The sequence below is a fragment of the Psittacula echo genome (genome assembly GCF_963264785.1).
Source record: "Psittacula echo genome assembly, chromosome: 1".
Taxonomy (NCBI): Eukaryota; Metazoa; Chordata; class Aves; order Psittaciformes; family Psittacidae; genus Psittacula; species Psittacula echo.
Window position 1 is genome coordinate 56,591,930 of NC_137735.1, and position 20,587 is coordinate 56,612,516.

The window sequence follows — 20,587 nt, forward strand, 5'->3', positions numbered from 1 at the left end:
GAGCTTGCAACAGCTGGTACAATTTTCTGCTCAGTCCTGTCCCCCAGTCCACGTTGCTTTTAAGGGTGGCACAGACTTGAGCACATCCACTTATGTGGAGTCAAATTACACCAATGCTTCAGGTATGAAAGGATGTGACTACACCTAGGCTCACCTTTAATTTCTCCAGCCCTGGCTTTCTTGTAGAGTCCTTTAACATCTCTCTGCTCACAGACATGCAATGGAGCATCCACAAATACTTCAAAAAAAGGCAAACTTGCCCCTTCATGAATTCGTCTGGCATTATTACGATCCTGACAGAAAACAGGAAAAAAAAAATAAATAAAAGACTGCACCCACATACTGTGACTGTCTTTCTGCTTTCAAAGTTCTTTTTAAAGAAGCTGACAGTAAAACGTAAGAAGTTTCAAAGTCTGAAAAATCAACTGATGTCCCTCCAGCTACATCAGTCTGACTATAGTTCATCACATGGTAAACGCTGACATGAAAATCCAAGGTATTTTACATTAATCTGATTTATTAAAAGATTTATTAAAAGAAAAATAAATTAAAAAACTCAACACCCAACCCAGGCATACACTGCAGAATTTTCTGTATCTGCTCTTATCTTTAAGTACATCCCTAACTTTTACATCTGCTTAACTCAGAGGAGGTATTACCTGCTACTCCTGATACAACCACCTTCTCTCCAGAGCACCAGATTTCTCTACATTCATTCATCTGACAAGACTTCTATACTTCAAATATTATTTTATTTGTATGGCTTGACCAAGCATTGAAACATCTGGTGAATTTCAGTTAGAGAACAAAACACTTTCAAAAATCAACTCTAAATAATCTCTCATCAAGCATTATTATTAGTTTTACATCCAAAGACCTGTATTTTCCTGCAAGATCTTGAGTTCCCCAATTTATCATCACAAGAACTGTTTGTACCACTATAACCAAAGAAGTAACACCTTCTCATGCTGTGAAACATGTAAGCTACAGCCTCAGGTAGCTTACAAGATACTTGTAAGTATCTTCAAGATACTTGGTGCTCACTTTTGTCTCTCCCATTCGTGTTCTCATAAATAAGAAAAAAAAAAAAGTCTTCACAGAGCAATGTAAACATGGATTTAGGTTAATTTTCAGTATTATTGAATGTTATGTTGGATATACAGCATGAAATAAAATAAAAATAATTATGGGCAATTACACATTTTTTTCCTTCAGCCATTTGGCAAAATACAGCTCACACCATTCATTCACTAAACACAAAAATGCTTTTAAAAAATTCAAGTGAGTCTTCAGCTTAAGTGTATACCTATTCTTTATAAAGTACTGGAATCTACATGGATCAAACAAGACATTGTAATTTTGAGACGCTTTCTTGGACTATCATTTGCGTTTGTTCCTTGTATTAGATTAGTAAATTCTGTCTAATAGACTGAAGGACAGTTCCAGTTACAAGACTGATGCAAACTTTTTTTTTATATTTAAGATTAATGTTTCTTATTTAAATAATGAATAATGAATAATTAAATTTGATTAATCATCTCTAGAAAGCACAAATGTCATTAAAAAATAAAAAAAAAAAAGTCAAGCAAGTATTTGATTCTGGCTAAGTTCAGTGAGGGATTCCCGTCACTGTCACATTTTGTATTTTCCCTACACTTTATCTAGAGGGTTTTCATATTTACCTGAGTATAAGGAGAGATGAAGGAAGTGATGCACACCAAACCAGCATCTGCAAAAAGTTTAGCAACCTCTGCAATACGACGGACATTTTCTTCTCGATCTTCCGGTGTGAAACCCAGGTTCTTATTAAGGCCTTGGCGAATATTATCACCATCCAATGTGTAGCATGGAATGCCATGACATACTAAATACTCTTCTAGTGCCATGCTCACTGTAGTCTTCCCAGCACCAGACAGACCTAGAATATTCAATAATATAACTACATAAGCACAGAAACAAGTTAGGGCAAACTGTAGTACATTTACCACTGCTAGTGTGAAAAACTCAAAGTGGCAGGCATCAGCAGCAATGCCTTTCAGAGATGCTTACCTGCAATACCCGCCAAGTGCCTTTTACACAGACAACAGGTATAGAGACAGCAAGGCACAAAGCTAAGTGTGCCACAAGAAGCAGAGAACGGTGTGGCCTTGAGAGCTGCTGCCACTTACAGAGATTGTGCACATTCCCCAATGCTGCTGCGGGCAGTTGATACTACCTGAACAAACTAAACTTGGAAACCAAACACAGTTAAGATGTTATGTTTATATCAGAAGAGGAAGATCTCACTCTGAAGTGAATTCCAGTCAACATAAGAAATGGGACCAGACCACACTGTTCTTAATCCTTGCAGAATAACAGCACTGAATTAGACACCACAGACACAATAAAACTTGCCTACTCAAGACTCACACAGAGCAACCATGTTCTACTAACTGGAATGTGTTAGCAACAAGCAAAGACAATTTTCATACTAAACTTTAGCCCAGTTCAGTATCTTAGGCAACAAACCTTTAAACAATTCAGAAGTCTTGCTGGCACTTAAAAGTTTACTGTTTGCTCTAAGTTGGAAATGTGTTTAAATAATTTTCCAGACTAGATTTCAGGAATTTATTGGGAGCACAGGCTTCTGCTTATACTGAGCAATCAGCTGCTAAATGGAACACAAACACAAATCTTCATAAGATAACACAAATCCTTTGCGTAAGAAAAATATTTAAAAAAATAAGGGTAATGGCAGTCTAAATAAACTAGCACTAGCGAGTGAAGAAAAATGTTTTGATCTTTATTAGTGGCGGTTAAGATTCATTCTAGAGAAAGCAGACAAGAAAAAATAAAATAAAACCCCATCAGTTTGGTATTACTTCTAAGACCTTTGTAGCAAAGGATCACAATCATCCTAACAAGCATGTTCTAAGAAAACACCAAGTGCAAAGGAAACCTTGACACCTTCAATAGTTTAGGATAATTTAAAGATGGAGTCATTGCATTGGCTCCTTCTTCACTCAATATCCAGAAGGTACAGAGCAGCCTACTGAAAACATAAGAATATGTGTATCCCAGGGCAAGTCCTACATAAGAACTTAAGTCCACACTTCTCTCAAGGAAAGCCCCCACATCCATCACAGATTTCAGTACGGCTTGGCTTGCACTCAAAACTCTCAAAAAATTGTGGAGTTGTGAATAATGACCTTTCATCAGCTATAAAAATTACCTACTTTTTCTTGGACAACACAGGTTTCTTGCCTCACTGCTTACCTGTCTACTTTGAAAAAAGCAACAGCTATACACAATGAAAGGGGAGGTCTTACTCTCTTGCCCTCCCCTATCTCCACTCTATTACTCCAACACCTCTGGTGCCCCTTAACCAACTCAGTTTGCTCATCTTCTTCCCTCCCCCACTCCCCCCCAACTTTTTTTCCATTTTTTGTGCATGGGAGGATGCTGTGTTAAGTTCACTGATTTAACTTAAGGCTGAATCAGCTCAAGGTTGGGTTGGGCAAGCACTACAGCTTGTGCAAGGCGAGAAAGGAAAGCAAGGCTGGAAACAGAACAGTCTTCTTTGGGCAGCAATGGCACACACCCCCTTCCTAGAAAGTAATCATGGCAGTCCAAATTAAGATTTCAGCAACTTCATAATTTAATTCTCATTGATGCAGTCTTTGATTTGCAGTTTTTGTCCCCACATCTAGCATGCTATTCATCCAAATGCTCTAGCACGTATCACTTGGTCTCCAGTGTATAATGAAATGCAAAAGGTAATGTTATATAATAATGAATTTTAAAACTAGCTTTTGAGCTGACAAAGTCTTTATAATAACTTACACTCTCAAAATTGCATATTATTTTACACATTAAAGTAATGCTTTCCCATTTTTTATACATTCTTTGTTTTTTGATGTTGTTTTTCTTTTTTACTAGGACCCTCTGACTCAACAACACATTTATTACAATTTAACTCTCAAATAAACCTGAGTTTAAAAACGAAAAATAAAATTAAAAACCGAAAACCTCTGAAATAACTTTCACTACACTCCCACTCCAGGAACACTGGTGACGTGAGAGAATCTTGAAGGAAGTATACCACTGTTTCAGCTTTTATTCTAAAACCTAGCAGGGTTTTGAAGACTCATTACACAGTTCTAGAATGGGTAGTATTGCTTACTTCAATACCTACAGTCCATTTCATTCCCTAACATCAATGCTCAAACATCAACAATTCAGCTTCCCTGACACACTCTTCTTAACACCTTACAGCCTTCCTACTTTTCTATATTCTACCACCAACTTTCTTTCTCCTGACAAAAAAAGGAAACTGGGCATTATCCTGGTTTCAGCCAGGATAGAGTTAATTTTCTTCTTAGTAGCTGGTGCAGTGCTATGTTTTTGCTTTAGTCTCAGAACAATGCTGATAACACACTGATGTTTTAGTTCTTGCTAAGTAGTGCTCACCCTACATCAAATACTTTTCAGTCTCTCATGCTCTGCCAGTGAGGAGGGGCAGGAGAAGCTGGGAGAGAGCAGAAACAGGACACCTGACCCAAATGGCCGAAGGGGTATTCCATACCACAGCACTTCATGCCCAAACTGGGCAGAGTTGGCCTGAAAGGGGCTGGTCACTGCTCAGGGACAGGCTGGGCATCAGTCAGCTGGTGGTGAGCAACTGTATTGTGCATCACTTTTCTTTCCTTGGGTTTTATTCCCTTCTCTCTCCCCTTTTCATTACAATCATCATTATTGTTATTACATTTTACTTTATTTCAATTATTAAACTGGTTTTAACTCATAGATTTTACCTTTTTTTCTCCTGATTCTGCTCCTCATCCCATCAGGGTGGAGAGAGTGAACAATTAACTACGTGGTACTTAGTTGCCAGCTGGGATTTAAACAAATGTAATCTTAATGCCTGTCATGTTTTAAAAGAATGATGACTGGAAAATGTTCCTGTGTAGATAACTGAGAAAACATTTTTATCATGACCTTTTTCAAAAGGATATTAATGAATTACCAGGAGAAACAGAAAGGCAGCCTGCCTATCAGATCATTGAAGCATTGAGACATGCTGGAGCTATGTGACAGATATAGGGAGACAAAGTGCTCCATTCTTTTACCAAAGAAATACATGACAGCAAGATCCTGTATCAATTCTGTTTGGAGTGGCTCGCTGCAATTTGTTATCAACTACTACTTTACCTTTCCCACATGTTCATTAACATTAGTGGAAACAAATTTTACTTAGTGCAGTAAGTTTCTCTAATATTTTGTGAAGGTCTTTTGTATCGTAATACAACAGCACGCTAAATGGTTTACAAAATAATTAAACAACACATTCTTATACGTTGAAGCTTCAAAGAACTTTGAAAGGCAGAACAAAAAAATCCCCTCAGTTATGAAACAAAGGTGTCTTCCAGAATTTGTTTACCCCCTCTTTTTTACAGCCAAAACAGTTCAGTAAAAAAAACACAGTGCTGATTTCAAAAATAACTCCCAGTATGCATTGCCTCAATACACAATTGCCGTCCAAGGCATAGGTTTTATGTTGAATCGTTATTTCAACTGGAAGAGACAAGATCATTCTAAAGAGAAGAGACCCTTACAGAAAAGATTCAAGAACGCAGTCTTGGGGAATGGCGGAAACAAGTTAGGTTTCATTTGTTAATAGGTTAAATGGACAGTAAAAAGAGCCAGAATTGATTAAAACACACAAAAAAACCATGCACTTCAAAACTCAACCAGAATTAAGCAAGAGACAGTGCCAAAAAAAAAAAAAATGCTCCTAGAGCACTGAACAAGATACATTCTCAAATTACTATCTGTCCCAGAGCAATTTCTTCCTAGTCTACCTAAAATTAGTAATAAAATTGCATCAGCATCTCAGATTCCACAAACACTCAACTTTGTAGGAAAAAGAAGGAGCTACCGCTAAGTAGCTTTTCAGAAGAATAACTAAAACAAAAAGATCCTCAGAAATCTGTGACTGTACCTGTTAACCAGACTGTGCATCCCCGAAAACCACTTCTTGTTCCCACCACTTGGCCTCTCTTATTTCTGCTGACATGATGAGCTTGGTAGGTAACATTGGTTGCCCTTTGCATCCCCTGTAAAAGAAGCAGCTGATTAGGTCTTTAATGTCTGACAGGGTGAGCTGGCAAACCATACTGAAACTTCTTCACAGGCACAAAGAAAGACCTGAAGACAGATCAATGGAAGTAAAAACAATACCAAATCCATCAGCTGCAGCATAGATCAAAGGACACAAAGGAAATTAGAAAAGCCACCCATAGCAAACAATATCTCTCGTGCTCCTTCAGGGAAACTCGAGATTGCCAGGTTAGGCAATTACTACTTTCAAATACAACTGATTTAAGAAAAATCAACTATATAAATAGAGGTGAGCTGCTAGACACTACTTCTATGGATCAAATGGACTCTTCCTCTCTGAGCTAAAGGTTTCTGTCATAAAACAGCCAAACATTGGCTCATCTTTAACTCTTAAGAGGCCTTTTCATTGCAAACTATGCATGTCTGGTCCAACTTTCAGTTCAGCAGACACACCTCCAAACCACTCTGCCTTTATCTGTGTCTTCAGTCTCCAGAACTGAGCTAGTTATATATTCTGAGTGCTTAAATAAAGTACTATTTCTAAGTGATTTACTAAAGAATTTTCTTTTAAAGATGGGATTTTTGTCATATAATTTTAATTAAAACAAAGCTGGTTACAGATATTCTTAAAACAATTTATTCCTCATAATAAGCTGTATAAGTACCTTAAGAAAAATTACACTGCTGTCAAACACATTTCACAATTTAAGGTGAGGGAACCCACAGGAAGATCAGCCTCAGCATTCCCTTAAGCTTTAATGGCATCAGGTAACATGAACTTTGTTCATAAAAGACCAAGACTTTAAACAACCAAAGCATGAACAATCAAACAGAAAGAGAATGCTAAAAAATAAAAAAAAAATAAAAAAAAGAGAGAGATGGGGTGGAATTAATGGTGTATGTAATGCTGCTTTGTCTTCTCTTGCTTACAAACACTGTAAGATATTCACACTGTCTTCTCTTTCATAATTTTATCAGTAGTAGCTGGAAAGAAAAGCACTTATGACAATAAAATACAAAAGAAGGGAGGATATTCAGAGGATTACAGAGTACTAACAGAGAGTTGCTCATAGTTTTAGAGAGAAACACCACAAAGTAGCATTAACAGAAAAATCGTATCTCCTTGTGGCTTCCAGAGCTGCTGCTACAGCATTCTTCTGCAGAAAAAAAACTTCAAAGTTCATCTATAACCTAAGTGGAAGTTATGAATTCGTGTGATTGTATGTCCCCACCTCTATACACAGCTGGGCTCATAGTTAACACAGAAACAAGGTGAAAACAGATGTTCCAGTTTTTAGACACAACTCTGTAATTCAGTGGTGACAGTTCAGCATCTCAAATTAGATGAAGATTGAATACCAACCCATAAGAAACCATCACCTGCAAACAGTTTATAACCTTACAAAATGAAGCTGTATTTGCTGATCATGCTACCTTCAAATAATTTATCTCCAAAACCAAAGCTGCTTCGTACATGAAATTATTACAATACAGATAACTAAAACCAGAGGTCAAAAAGTTAAAAAAAAAAAAAAAAAAAAAAATCAAATTCTTTCTTCCTATAGTAAAAACAAATATGCACTACATAAAACTGGAGATATCAGCAAGCGAATGCACAAATTGTGGAATTAAAAACAACAGAAAGAATTTAAGTACTTAGCCTTCAATTAAAAGAAAGATATACTGTGCATATACTATACATAGCAATTCAAACTAATACATTAATAGCAACATTCTTTCTCATCAATTCCAGTTGTACTGTATCGTACCAAGCACTAGAAAAACACGAGACAGTCTCAAAGCACAGCTCCTGTGCCACTGTCTCTTTTACACTAAAATGTAAAAACACACATACTTTGCTGTTGACTCCTGGCGATCAGTATGTTATCAGACTCAAATACTTTGGAGGTCAAAGGTCTCATCCAAGGAGACTTCTTCCAGACTGTATTCAGTAAGTTGCATCAGTTTTCTTTGTTCTCCAGAACTAGCAAAGCAGCAACGCAACTGATCAGGGTATTGCACTAAGCTTACAAAACATGAAAGCAGGCAAGAGGGATTCTTAAAATGATGAAAAAAGACACAACTTTAAAAAAGAAGAAACAAAAAAGTATCAAGCAACAAATGAGCACTGATGACACAGCAACAGGAAAGCCAACGGACTGCAGGAATACAAGGCACACAAATGCAACAGAGCAGCCAGCAAGCTCAGGGGTGGGACAAAAATCCTTCAGAAGCAGGCATCCAAGACTAAAGGTTAAAGTGCCCAAACTGTCTGCATGCTTTCAAAACCACACCTATCCCTAGCAACCCCACCTTTTGTTTATGTATGTATACACACAAGACAGCTCAGTAGTACTCCTGGACAAAGTAGCAAAATCTTCCTTACCTTCCAACAGAAAAGAGCTTTTTATAGAAGGGCTCTGAAGAGTTAATAATTTAGCAAGTCATTCTGTCTTGCTGAAAAAAACCCAACAACCTAGGAATGTTTCCTAATCCTGTTCACTTTCCTACTAGATGATTCACTAGCACGGCTGAGCAACAAAAGCCGGAAGCTGCATCCTAAAAATCGCATGTTTTTAATTACTATCCCGGACATACACACTTACTATAAATATTGATGAGGTACAGAGAAATACTCAGGAGCAGAAATCAGTGGCTTACACTGGTTACTTTCTTAAAATTATTTAGCCAGTCTTCAAATTTCTGTACATAAGATTTTATGACTATCAACTGATGAAATTAAATGGCCATCCAAAATGATAGCAGAAATGAAGAACAGTCATTTCCTTTTACACTGCATCAAAGCATTGCTAGCCTTGGAGATAGAAAATGAGTAACACGAAAACTCAATATGATGAAGTACTGTTTAAAAAAACTATTTTAAACTTCTTAGCCTAATTACATTCACTATAATAGTCACTAATGAAACAACATACTAGATTTTTGAAAAGGGGCTAATGAAAAAAAGGGCATTAATCTCAAAGGTCTTTTAGGTCTTTTTATCTGCCTGTTGTTTTTTTTTTTTTTTTACAATCACTGGAAATTTCCTCTCTGACTTGCCCACAAAAATATTTCTTGCACCCCATGTTACACATTAAGTGCTTCTGCACTCCTTATACAAACACTGCATTTTAATGTTTTCCCTCCTGCATGTTAAATAATGCTCTGGTCCACTGTGTTTCACTATAACAGTAATGTCAGCTGAGAAGGCTGACATATCCTTCCTTTCTTCTGTGTATTCTGACGTATCCTTTCTTTCTTCTTTCCCACTGTGCCAGTTCGTGTCTCACATGAAATCTGAAGTGCTGCAATATAACAGTATCTTTGTACTGAAGATAAAAAAATTGGAGTAATAAGTCACTTTAGATGTGGACTGAAAAGCTATAATAACACCGCAAGAAAGGATGACTCCACAGCTTACTTTTTTTTGTCATAAAGGTAACCTTTCACTTCGCAGGTAGTTGACCAGGGAAATGAGTACAGACATCTAAGAACTATGGAAACAGAAAAAGAAAGAAGATGTGGACCAAAAGGAAATATAACTCTGTCAATTTATCTGTATAAATATTTGTTGAGGTAGACTTGACCCGCATTTATTTTCTTATCTTAGTCTTGATGTTTTGCCCAGTTGCAACTATTTATTTTTTTTGCCAAAGCCAAATCCGACTATCAGTAACAAACACCTTTGAGGTAAGAACTCCGATCAGACATCCATATGAAGGAGAGCATATCCAAGTTGCAACACCAAGATCAAAACACAGCAGAAAAGATTATTGCTTGTTTCATAATTAACAGCCAGATCATTACACTGGCATAAACTGAATCTATTCTTCACTACTTCAGAGCAACAATGAAACATTGTGCTTCTACAGTCACTTGCCATCAAATTTTAACTTTTCACAAAGCAAGACCCCTGAGGTAGGAAGTAAAGCTTTCAGTGGCAAGCAGAGACTTCCCATGCCACAGCACTAACTTGAGGCAGCTCTGAGGCTGGAAGCATCAGGAAAGGACTGTGTAAAGCGCAGGCATGGTTTCTATACAAACCATATATACCCAAGAAGCTGTGACTAAATCCATAGTCTCCTGCTGTAAGATGACAGCGCTGATTCCCCAAGCGAACAACACCCATAAGCTAACAATAGCAACAGATCCAGCATCACCTCTGAAATGCAGTCTTATCTTTAATGCCTTTCCTATTTCCCAAACACCTCAGATGCATTTCTAAGCCATTTGCTAACTTGCTCACCATGTGCCTCTTATAAGAAAGGCTATCCCGATAACACACATTTTTATGACATTTACTCTCCAGCAAAGACAACTCAACCGACTGATAGGTTTCTTTTTCCAACCAAACTGATCTCCTCAATAGCGAAACAGCAACTCCAGCAGACTGAACATTGCCCATTTCCTTTGTCTACAAACACAAGCAAGGAGAATGGACATAATTCCAATACAAAAATTCAGCTATCTCGGATGCTGAAACAATGGCATTTCACCCAAAAGTCTACTCCATATGTAGATCAGCTTTCAGGACCTGTTCACCAAAATATCTGCAAGGAATGCCTTCCAATAGCTACTTTCTCAAATTCTGATTTGAAATTCTGTGCCTTGATTTGGACAACTGTGCTTGGAAAAGGAGGAAAAGCCCAGAAATGGTATCTGAACAATAAGATTTTTGTAGAGATTAAAAAACTAACAATTCTCTAATCCATATTTAAATTTCCTCACATTTAGAACAAAAACTCTCACCTTTATCCTCACATCTGCCCTTCAGAACAGTTTGCCACAGTGATACTGATTCAACAGGGCATCTAAACACCTTTGCATGAAGCATCACCCAACTTGACAAATGCATACTCTCCTGCCACTGTCACAAATGATTTGTTATAAAGTTGGGACAGTTTCAAAAATCACAGCAGCAGAAAGCAACCAGAATATTGTAGAGTACTCGTTGATAACCATAACATATCTTCACTTGCCACCTGCCACAGTAGCAGCATGACCAAACCAGAGATAGCTTATTCACCAGTGCCGGAGTGGAGTCATTAGCTGGCACCAAAACGAATGGACAAAAACGAAGCCAGAAATGCCTCTGCTGAATACACTGTCAAAAACAAGAACTGGAGCAAGCTCTCTTGAGGATTTACCTGCAAAATGATGCAACACTTCCATCGCGTTAGGAATTAGAGCTACAATAAAGAAAGTGTTTCACAAGTCTCCCTATCAAGCTAGTGTAATTGCGGTATTTGAGGCTAAGTTGTGTGCTGCTCTGTAACTTGGAGGTGCCTGTGCTCAGAGGTGGGTTTGGCAAGGGGATTTCCACAGACAGAGGTGTATTTTGGATAGTGCTGGATGCCCAAAGAAAGTCTGGAAGACAAGGCTCTGCCTACTCTCCTAGGGGCTGCCAATTCCCTCAGGGTATAATGGTTTGCTTTGACTTTGCTCTCAGCTGAACAAACGCAGAGTCAGAAGTGCCAGAACATTTGTGTGTGGAGCATGTGAATCAGCAGCACTTTTTACCCCTGGTGAAGCCACTGGGTTATAAAGAGCAATTCAGCCGAGGTCTGATGAAGAAAAAAGGAGAAGTAGACATCTTCCTCTGCTTGCCACGTAACACAGAGGGGATTGCTAACCTCAACTGAACTCACTGAACAGTTGATGCCACTCAACTTTCTGTTAATTTCAGTTAATGTCAGTTAATGTCAGTTAATACTCCCTGGGTTTTGCCCTAACATTTCCTTCCATTTGTTTGGTCAAATCCATCTTGGCTTTGCTTCTGACAGATTAAATGATGCTGAGTAATTTTTGAATACACTTTGTTACTCCCACCCAGACATGATCTATTTCACTATCTTTGTAACATCTGATTTTGCCTTTTCCTCACAGAAATAAAAAGAATGTAACTTACCAATTACTCTCCTAAGCAAACAAGTTTGAACTTGTACACAGTGAAAGAGGCTTGGACAGGCACAACATTTACTGAACTTTGTTTGGTACAATACCAACTTTCCCATTTTCAGACAACCATGAGACTTTTCTTTAACAGATTTGTCATATTAATAAGAGCCCTGTGGCTTGTACTACTCACAGTAAGACTTCAAAGACTGGTTTACACTGTTACTTTTATATCAAATGTTTTCTGGATCTTATCCCTTATCTGTTTCAGCTCTGTTTCATAGTTTCAAAAAATCATAACTACTTTTCACTTGTCTTATATCGTCAAAAGTATCAAATGTTCTCAAAGGCCTGCAGTGTATCTTCTGACTAGCTGTGTTTTGGTCTCCACTGTAAATGGATCTTCCCCCATCGTTATGGCTAAGAATGAAGGCTCTAGTTAGATTTTTTTTTAATCCTGTCTCGACAGTTTTCCACATAACACCCACTATACAAAGAACCTCAGTCTTTGGCCAACTCAGGTTTATGAATGGCCACATTGTACATCGCATTCCTAAGTCTTCCTTCCAGCGCGCTAGAAGCTGAGGGCGCACGACAGAAGAGGCACGAATGAAACCCCCAGCTCGTCGGTTCCCTCCGGAGAGGCTTCCTGCCCTTCCCCACAGACTGCCCCCTCGTTCCCGAGAACACAGGCACGGGCCGCCGGGCTCCATGGCGACACTCCTCTCAGGGAGGCCGCACGGCCGTTCCGTTAACCGTCTCGGATCACGCCGCCCGCGCGCTCCCTCCGCCCCGCATCCCTCACCTCCCCGCCGCAGGCGGGTGGGCGGCAGTGAGCGTGACAGGAAGCCCCCGTCCCGGCTGCCGCCCACTGCCACATCACCACGGCGCTCGACCGCGTCTTTCTTCCCTCCCCTCTCCGCCCCGCTCGCCCACCTGCCCATGGGCGCACCGTTCCCCGCACACCCGCTCACCCAGTTCGGCATCCTGTTGCTCAGCTTGACTTTCTTGCACTGGCTCTCGGGCAGCTCCATGGCCGCGGAGGGGCAGCGACGGGAGGAGGAGAGAAGAAGGAGAAAGCGCCTTCCTCACTGATGCTAGATGCGGGTGAAGCCGCAGCAGCCGAGGCGCTGTGCCGTTTGCGCGTCCCCGCCCGCGGCTCGGCCAAAGGTGGTGCAGGGCGGAGCTGCGTACCGGCAAGGCGAGGTGGGGGGAGCACAGGAGTATCCACGCGCGTGCGCCGCGCCGTGACGCGACGCGAGGCAGGGTGGGCGGTAGCTGCGGCCCGCAGACACTTCCGCTGGTGCTGGCTTGTGCCGCCCGCGGCTGCCCCTGCCGGGTGGCGGATGCTGACCCGGGCTGCTGCGGGCGTCCGTCACCCAGAGGCTCCCAGCTCCTGGGAAGAAGGCCGTGACACCCCTCAGGAACAGTTGGGGAGCGTGACAAAGCGGCTGTCTCATTTTTATGTGACAGGGACAAGATAAAGACATCGCCTGAGCAGAGCATCCTCTCTCCTGTCTTTGAGGAGAGACAGGGCTTCGCTGCAAAGCCTTACCTTGGAGGTGATGAAACGCTGAGAAACAACAGTGTAGTCAGGAGTCACCTGGAAGGCAAGGACTGCTTTAATTAAATCTCCCACCTTACAAGGAGCTCAACAAAGCTAATTTTGTGCTGCATTATAGGAAATATCTTACCGTGAATTTGGAACAAGAAGTTCTTGGATTCCAGAGAGGAACTGCTTCAATCAGGTGCTAATCTTAAAGTGGAGATGGTGCTATACTAACAGGAGTTACATTTGCTGTATAAATATTAGTCCATGTATATCAGTTCCAGAAAGTAATTGCTTTAGCACTTAAGTGCTAATCTTAAGGTGGAAATGGTGCTGCACTAACATGAGCTGCATCTACTGTAAAAATATTAGCCTATTTACAGTCTGTCTGTAGATTGTTTGTTCTCTGACAGCTTACACAGGAAATAAAAAGGTCTTCTTTGTGGTTGAATGTTTACTCCTGCTATATCAGAAAGACATTCTTCCAAAGATACTAAGGTGTTGGTTTTAAAGCATATTTTGAAATTCAGATTAAAAGCTTATCATTCTTATGCAAAGTAGATGACCTCCCTGAAATCAAGAAAAATAATTAGAAACGCTGCCAGGCAATTTGAAGGTCAGATAGAATTTATACAACCATTGCAGTTACTTATTTAGGCTTGACTTGAATGACAAAGTTGTGGAGCATGCAGCCTGGCAAGTAACTGCAACCGGCAGCGCCTGGCTGCATTCTGACTGTGGCAACCAGCGGCAGAAGCAGGGCCTGGATTTTACTGAGAGGAACCTCTCACGCAATGCTCTCCCAAGCGTGGAAGGAGACTTAGCATAGTGCCCTGCAACAGGGAGCTGAGGGCTTTCCCTGCTCACTATTCAGTTATGCCTAAAGCACACTTGGTTAACTGCGTGTTGTGCGACATTGCTTTATGCAGCTTGGGTCACTCTAAATCCTTTTAAAATTCTACTGTTATTTGTCCTAACTGTGCTGATACACATTGCTGCTCATGCATTTTGCCTCTAGAACATCTTAACCTCCTTTGACTATTAAAGAGGGAGATGAGCATTTTTTAAACATAGGAAGAAAATATATGTTAATTTATACAAAAATTTTGGGGACAAATAGCCTATGAATTCTTTGTAAGGTTATGCGTAAGTTTTGCATGGCTATTAAGGTGTAAGTGCCAATTCCACTTTCCTGAAATCTTTCATGGTGGATTGATTGCAATATCCAAGCCAGGTGTTTTCTGAACTTCAACAGAAAATTTCTGTGGGAGCCATTAGTGAAATTCAAATCAATAAAAAATCTCTGATGAATTGCTGTTATTTCTTAATCTGCTTCCTGAGTTAAAAAAACATTCTTATGACAGCAGGTGCTCTTGCAACCCTTCACTATGGAGCTGATGTGCTACATGCCTGTGCCCTATTAAAGTCTGGTAAGAGAATGATGACAAAAATCCTATCATGAGCTAAATCTTTGGCTAGTCTGAGCCCTACAAAAGAGCCACTCTACCTCTGGAAGAACAGCTAGGATGTAGTATTCTTGGGTTGATTGTGATGTTGAATACTTGTGCCAAACATCTACCCTGTAAAATGACCATAATAAATTTGCATTTAATGTTCTTGCAGGAACAACAAAAACAAAGCATCCACTACTGTTGTGTTTAATTTCAAAAATCAAATTGCATAAAAACGGAGATACTTGTTAAAAAGAAATTGCTAGAATCTTCATGGAGAGCATAGGAACTCATTAAAGAACTGTCTTAGATTCTGATTGGAAGATTGGTAAAAACAGGCTTTGAACACAGATAACTTTTAGACAAAGCAGCATGCAGCCATATAATACCACCGAAGAAGGACTGACAGCCTAGAGCAAATTCTACATATGGACATGCTGACCAGGGAAATCCTTTCAATTCTACATAGAGATAATGCCATAGAAAATAAGTCTAAATATGTCAATTGAAACAACAGATCTAAATCAAACTTAAGTATGTTAAAAAATAGACAAGATTATTCTGAGTAGCTTCCAGACATCAATTATAACATAAAAGGAATGTCTGAATTAGACTTGACTACAGACTGAAGACAAAGTATTCTGTTGTTCAAGACCGACCATCTACTTGTTTGTGACGGATATGCAAATGCAGAAATGCCTTACCTATAAATACTATCTTTAAGGTCCATGTTATTTTATTTCTGGGAATAAAAACAATATTAATGAAGCATTTTCTAGAACCTACCTTCTGTAGTCACTTTCAATGAGAAATTAGAGTAGAAATGCCTTTAATACTGGAATTGCTCCTCTGGTAAACTTTCTGATCAAGTTTTGATGATATCATGGTTATGTAAAGATGCATCTGTACCCCCAGCAGTGTAACTCAGGTGGTCATGCAGGCTGGCTGCAGTTTTCTTGGTTTTGTTGGTTTAGGTTTTTTTTGAGAGATATCATCTTCAATATAGATCCTGTTGCCTACACAGAAAAGACTTATCACTGTTCTGTCAGCATTATTTCCAAACTTTATTTCTCACATAAATAATTCTTCTTTTGATGCCATTCTGGTGAGAACTTCAGAACACCTTTTAGAGAGATTAAGCATTTTGTTCAAGCTCTTCTCAAGTATTTTTTGACACTGGAAGTAGGACCATGAAGCAATCTCAAATGGCTCTTAACTGTACATTCCTTATTCAGTGGTCTCCTGGTGGAAGTGCTATTTTTCTTCGGTCACCAGGTTTGTGTAGTGGAAAAGATGACCACCAAAAGCTACTCGAGATTAACAAAATTAATGTGTGGATACTTCATTTGTAATGCACCTTGGGTTGCAGACAAGATATGCTCATCTACACACAAAATATGCAAATGCAGGAAGACCTGTATAGCTCCCATATTTGAGAAAGATGGGAATGGAGGAGGTATTTCAGAGAACCCATTTTCTGTCTTTCGCAAAAGGTTTTATTAAATTATTTAATATTTTGACTGATATGTATGTCCAGCAGAACAGTCTGGCCCAGGTGCTCAAAGAAGCCACGGAAAGATCAGCAGAAATGCCAATAAAGACCTTAGGTGATGAGAATACCATTTGTTTTCTGACATACTGCTGGATGTTCAACTCAGATTTGTTTTCATGTCCCACAATACTGAGGATTAAAGCTCTCTTCCAAATTATGTTGCAATTATTACATCTGCTGAGTTTGCTCTTTAGACATATAAACTCACTCCATGTGCCGTCAGTGTTCAGAATGAAGTGATCTATTTTGGCTAGCAGTGAAAGTTGGAGGTTGGTGGCTAGTTCCAGGTAATACATTGATGTTACGAGAAGCTGAACAGATGTCCTACAGGTAGCAGGATACCTAATCACGCTGTGCTGGCTGATGGAAGGCTGTCTTTGACAAAGTACAAGAGAGGTAGATTGAGGAAGGTACTGGCTAGCAAATGGAGACAGCAAAGGGCAGTGGTGATACTAGAACTTCAGCTTAAAATTCCGGCTGAGTTCACAGGGTGCTCACTTTGCAAAGTTAAGTAAAATATGATTTTAATAGTGACAGGGGTAGAGCAAAAGCGCATAGTGCGCAATTTTGAAAAAGCTGATCCTCATGCTCCACATTTTGCAATGCACACCTCTTAGAATGTTCTGAGTGCTGGCGTTTCAACTGCTGCAAAAGCTGTGGCTACCACTAGAGGTCAGTCAGTGAATAAGAAATAACGTAGGCTTTCAGTTTGGCGATTCTCTGGTTTGGAGTTTGTCTTACTTTGTCATTAACAACAAAAAGAGTTAACTTTACAGGAGAGCTAAGTACTAGATATCTGAAGATAATCGACTATCCGTGTAGTCTGTAGGCACGCAGTGACTGTAGGTAGCCCTAGGTGACTGCTGACATACTCAGGAGTGCTAGCTGATTTGTTTGGGAGCTAGACATACACCTGGAAACCTGAATGCTTTGTTGTGTGCTTCTCTGTGTCTTTAAGTTACTAACACCCTTAAAAAATCTGGTCCTAATTCCAGTGTTTAAAACTTCAAAGCTATTTATCTATATGACAGATGTCTATGTTCAATATAAATTTGTCTATTTTAAATTTAGGTACTATATAATTTCACTTGGTCTTTGGCAGATACAAGGAAGTGCAGTCTATTGTTTATTCAAACATAAGGAGCAAGAATGAGAATTTTTAGACAGAGGAATCTCTAGTGAAGCAAAATGAAAGGATAATTTTATAGGTGTTTTCTCTATTCCTATTAAAGTGTTTGTTCAACATTTGAAGAAAACTACCTTTTTTCCTTTCTTTTTCCACATCTCAGGATGTGACATTATGTGGAAAAAAAATCTTGTGGCAAACCTGGTGGGTCTCTGGGATCATGAATGGAACAGAAGAAAGTTATCAGGCAGGAAGATAGGAAAATGCTCACACAAGAAAACTAGAACAAGGATGAGCAGTTACAGCTTCTCTCAGGTGAGCAAGAGATGAAGAACAGATATGCAACAGCTCTTACCATAAAGCTAGAGAAGAACCAGCTCTTCTTAGCTATGATCCTAGTGGGAGAGACGAGCTGAGAAAGAAAGTGAATGTGAACTAACATTGTTTTCTTAGGGATGAGGACACACAGGGGACTTTCACACTAATCAACAATCCCAGGACATAATGTCCCTAGGGCTGTTTTTGTCAAATTGCAACTGTTGAAAAGGAAGTTCCTTCCAAGAGCATATGGTTTTCAACGGAAGTAAATATACTGTATATAAGGATTTGCAAAGTAATTTCTAATGTCACTGTGCTATTGAATTGCTTTCTCACCAGCTACAAGTATTTTACCACTTAGTTTGCTATGCACTACATACATCATTTAGCTTAATAATAGTTCTTGTCATTAGAATACAAACAATTTTTCTTTAATGAGGAAACTTCTTTTTCAGAAATACTTGAAATACATTTTCTTCTTCAGTCATTTGATTTGTTGCAAATGGAAAGTGAGCCATTAGAGTGCTTTTCAATAATTTATTGCTCTCAACATGCAGTCCCACCTCCTGAGTACAACACATTTAGGAGAAAAATATCTACATCATCTTGAAAAGGTTTTTGGACTGCTAAATAGAAGACTATATCATAAGCACGCCCACCTGTTAGAAACAACTGTAGTAGCCTGACTTACCTGTTTGCCAATGCAACCATGGCAAATTTTGAAACTCTAACTAACTAATGTTAACCCCAGAAATTACTTCTTCTAAAGAAAATTTCAGAAAAGTTATTTTAGAGCTTTTCAGCAGTTTTGGCAAATACACATAATTTCAATCTCTGGGGTTTTTTTTCTAAATGGAACTAGCAAGTTCCAAGATAATTCAGAAATAGAATGTTGCTCATTTTTCTAAGATGGAAAAACATATTCTGTATGAAAGTGTTACAAGTTTTGTATACATGGATACTAAAAGATAGATTGGTGATTTTTCACAAAATCACTAAACTCTTATGAAGGTAACTTCATAAGAATCACCTCTGAAAAAGTACATGAAAGGTTTCCAGAAGAGTAGGGTCTGCTTGTTCAAAAACAGGACAAAGATCATGAAATGCATACTGGAAGGGGGATGGAGGTATACATTATACCTCCATTACTTTTTGTTCAATATCAGACTTTTTGACGTAAGTTTTGGAGGATTACCCAAAACTACTAAAGCCCTAAAACCATGTAGATGCTAACCATCCTTGAAAAATGGGTAATTTAAATAGGTCTGCAAAATCACTACTTGACTGTAAAGATTTTTGGCTGATCATTCTGTGGTTTAATTTCTCATTCTGTAACATATGAATAATCATTCTTTTTACTGGAGCTATTTCATTTGAGGAGCTTAATTGTTTTAAATAAAGTTATTCTACCATGGTGGTATTTACTAGTACAGAATTATAAAATGGGTCTGGGTGGAGAACACCCAAGGGCCAAAGCTAACAGAGACTCAAAATACATTTATAGTTCAGTTCATAAGTTGCTTAAAGCCAGCAACTCAAGACCAGGGAAAACTCTCCTCTAATCTGAAATATTTATTCAAATGACAGACATTTTCCTAAAAGTTAAAAATACGTAATTATTTGCCAGATGTGAAAGTCTGAAGCAGCTGAAGACATCTCTAAGGAACTTAGAATTCATGTTTTCCTAGAATAACTGTTTCAATCCCCAGTGGGACGCATTACCAACCAGAGTTATAAGCAAAGCTGTCTTGGTGATACCTCACACTCAGAGTTGGTCACTTCCTGCATCCCCTCTTCTTATTGAAGGTGGTAGCAGCATAAGTTGGTTGATTGGTTAGGTAACTAACAGCGCACTTGATTCCCAAGTAGCGATTTCTCACCTCTGTGCCTCAGACAGATGCTCATCTCAGCCTGACTTTACTGTGGCTTTGATCAGAGCAATACAGAGAACAGCCTGTGAAGTGTTTGTATCCAGATCTCTCAGGGACTTAAGTTAGAACAGATGATTAGTGTGCTTAAGCAAATCAAAAGGAGCTGAAGGTTTTAGCCCTTTTTAAGAGGCTTTCAGCCCAGTAGCTAACAGGATCAATCTCTAAATGCTAGAGTAGTAATTTATTTCCTTTTATTCTTTTTGATGTCTGAGAACAATGCTCTTCGCTATGCTGATAAACACAGCAGCAAAATTGAAATATGAGAAAAGCAACAAGAACAACAACTGCTGGCAGTTTAACTGTTCTTTCCCGTGGGTACAGTCACTTTTGGTCAGACCCATTTACGCAGTCACTTTAACTCCTCTCTGTCTCCTCAAAAGTCTCTCTTATGACAATAAACAGTGTAAAATTATGGGAGGGAGGGTTTTATAAAGGTCTCTGAAACATAGACCTTTCAAACCTTTTCAGCTTTGCAAACTCATTGAAGTGATCTTTTGAGTCACTACAGGTCCCTAACCATAGAGATCACAAGGGGCACCCCTGGAAAAAGGTCTGGAATTATTGTTGCTTTCTAAAAAAGACTGTGGAATCTCTTGGGCAAACTTTTTAGTGAGCAGACCAGATGGGACTGCATCCAGAATCTAACATTCCATTCAGCAACAGCAG

General features: G+C 39.2%; 1 protein-coding gene across 1 annotated transcript in view; it reads right to left on the reverse strand.

Annotated features, from left to right (window-relative positions):
- PAPSS1 (3'-phosphoadenosine 5'-phosphosulfate synthase 1) overlaps positions 1 to 13,028 on the reverse strand; it is a gene marked incomplete at its 5' end in the record, with an annotated part of 47,585 nt that extends 34,557 nt beyond the window's left edge. Inside the window, 4 exons of the mRNA XM_080639158.1 lie at positions 155 to 293; positions 1,683 to 1,918; positions 5,981 to 6,095; positions 12,969 to 13,028. Of these exons, the coding sequence (XP_080495284.1) occupies positions 155 to 293; positions 1,683 to 1,918; positions 5,981 to 6,095; positions 12,969 to 13,028 (550 nt within the window). The remainder of the gene's footprint in view (positions 1 to 154; positions 294 to 1,682; positions 1,919 to 5,980; positions 6,096 to 12,968) is intronic.
- Positions 13,029 to 20,587: the final 7,559 nt, after the last annotated feature.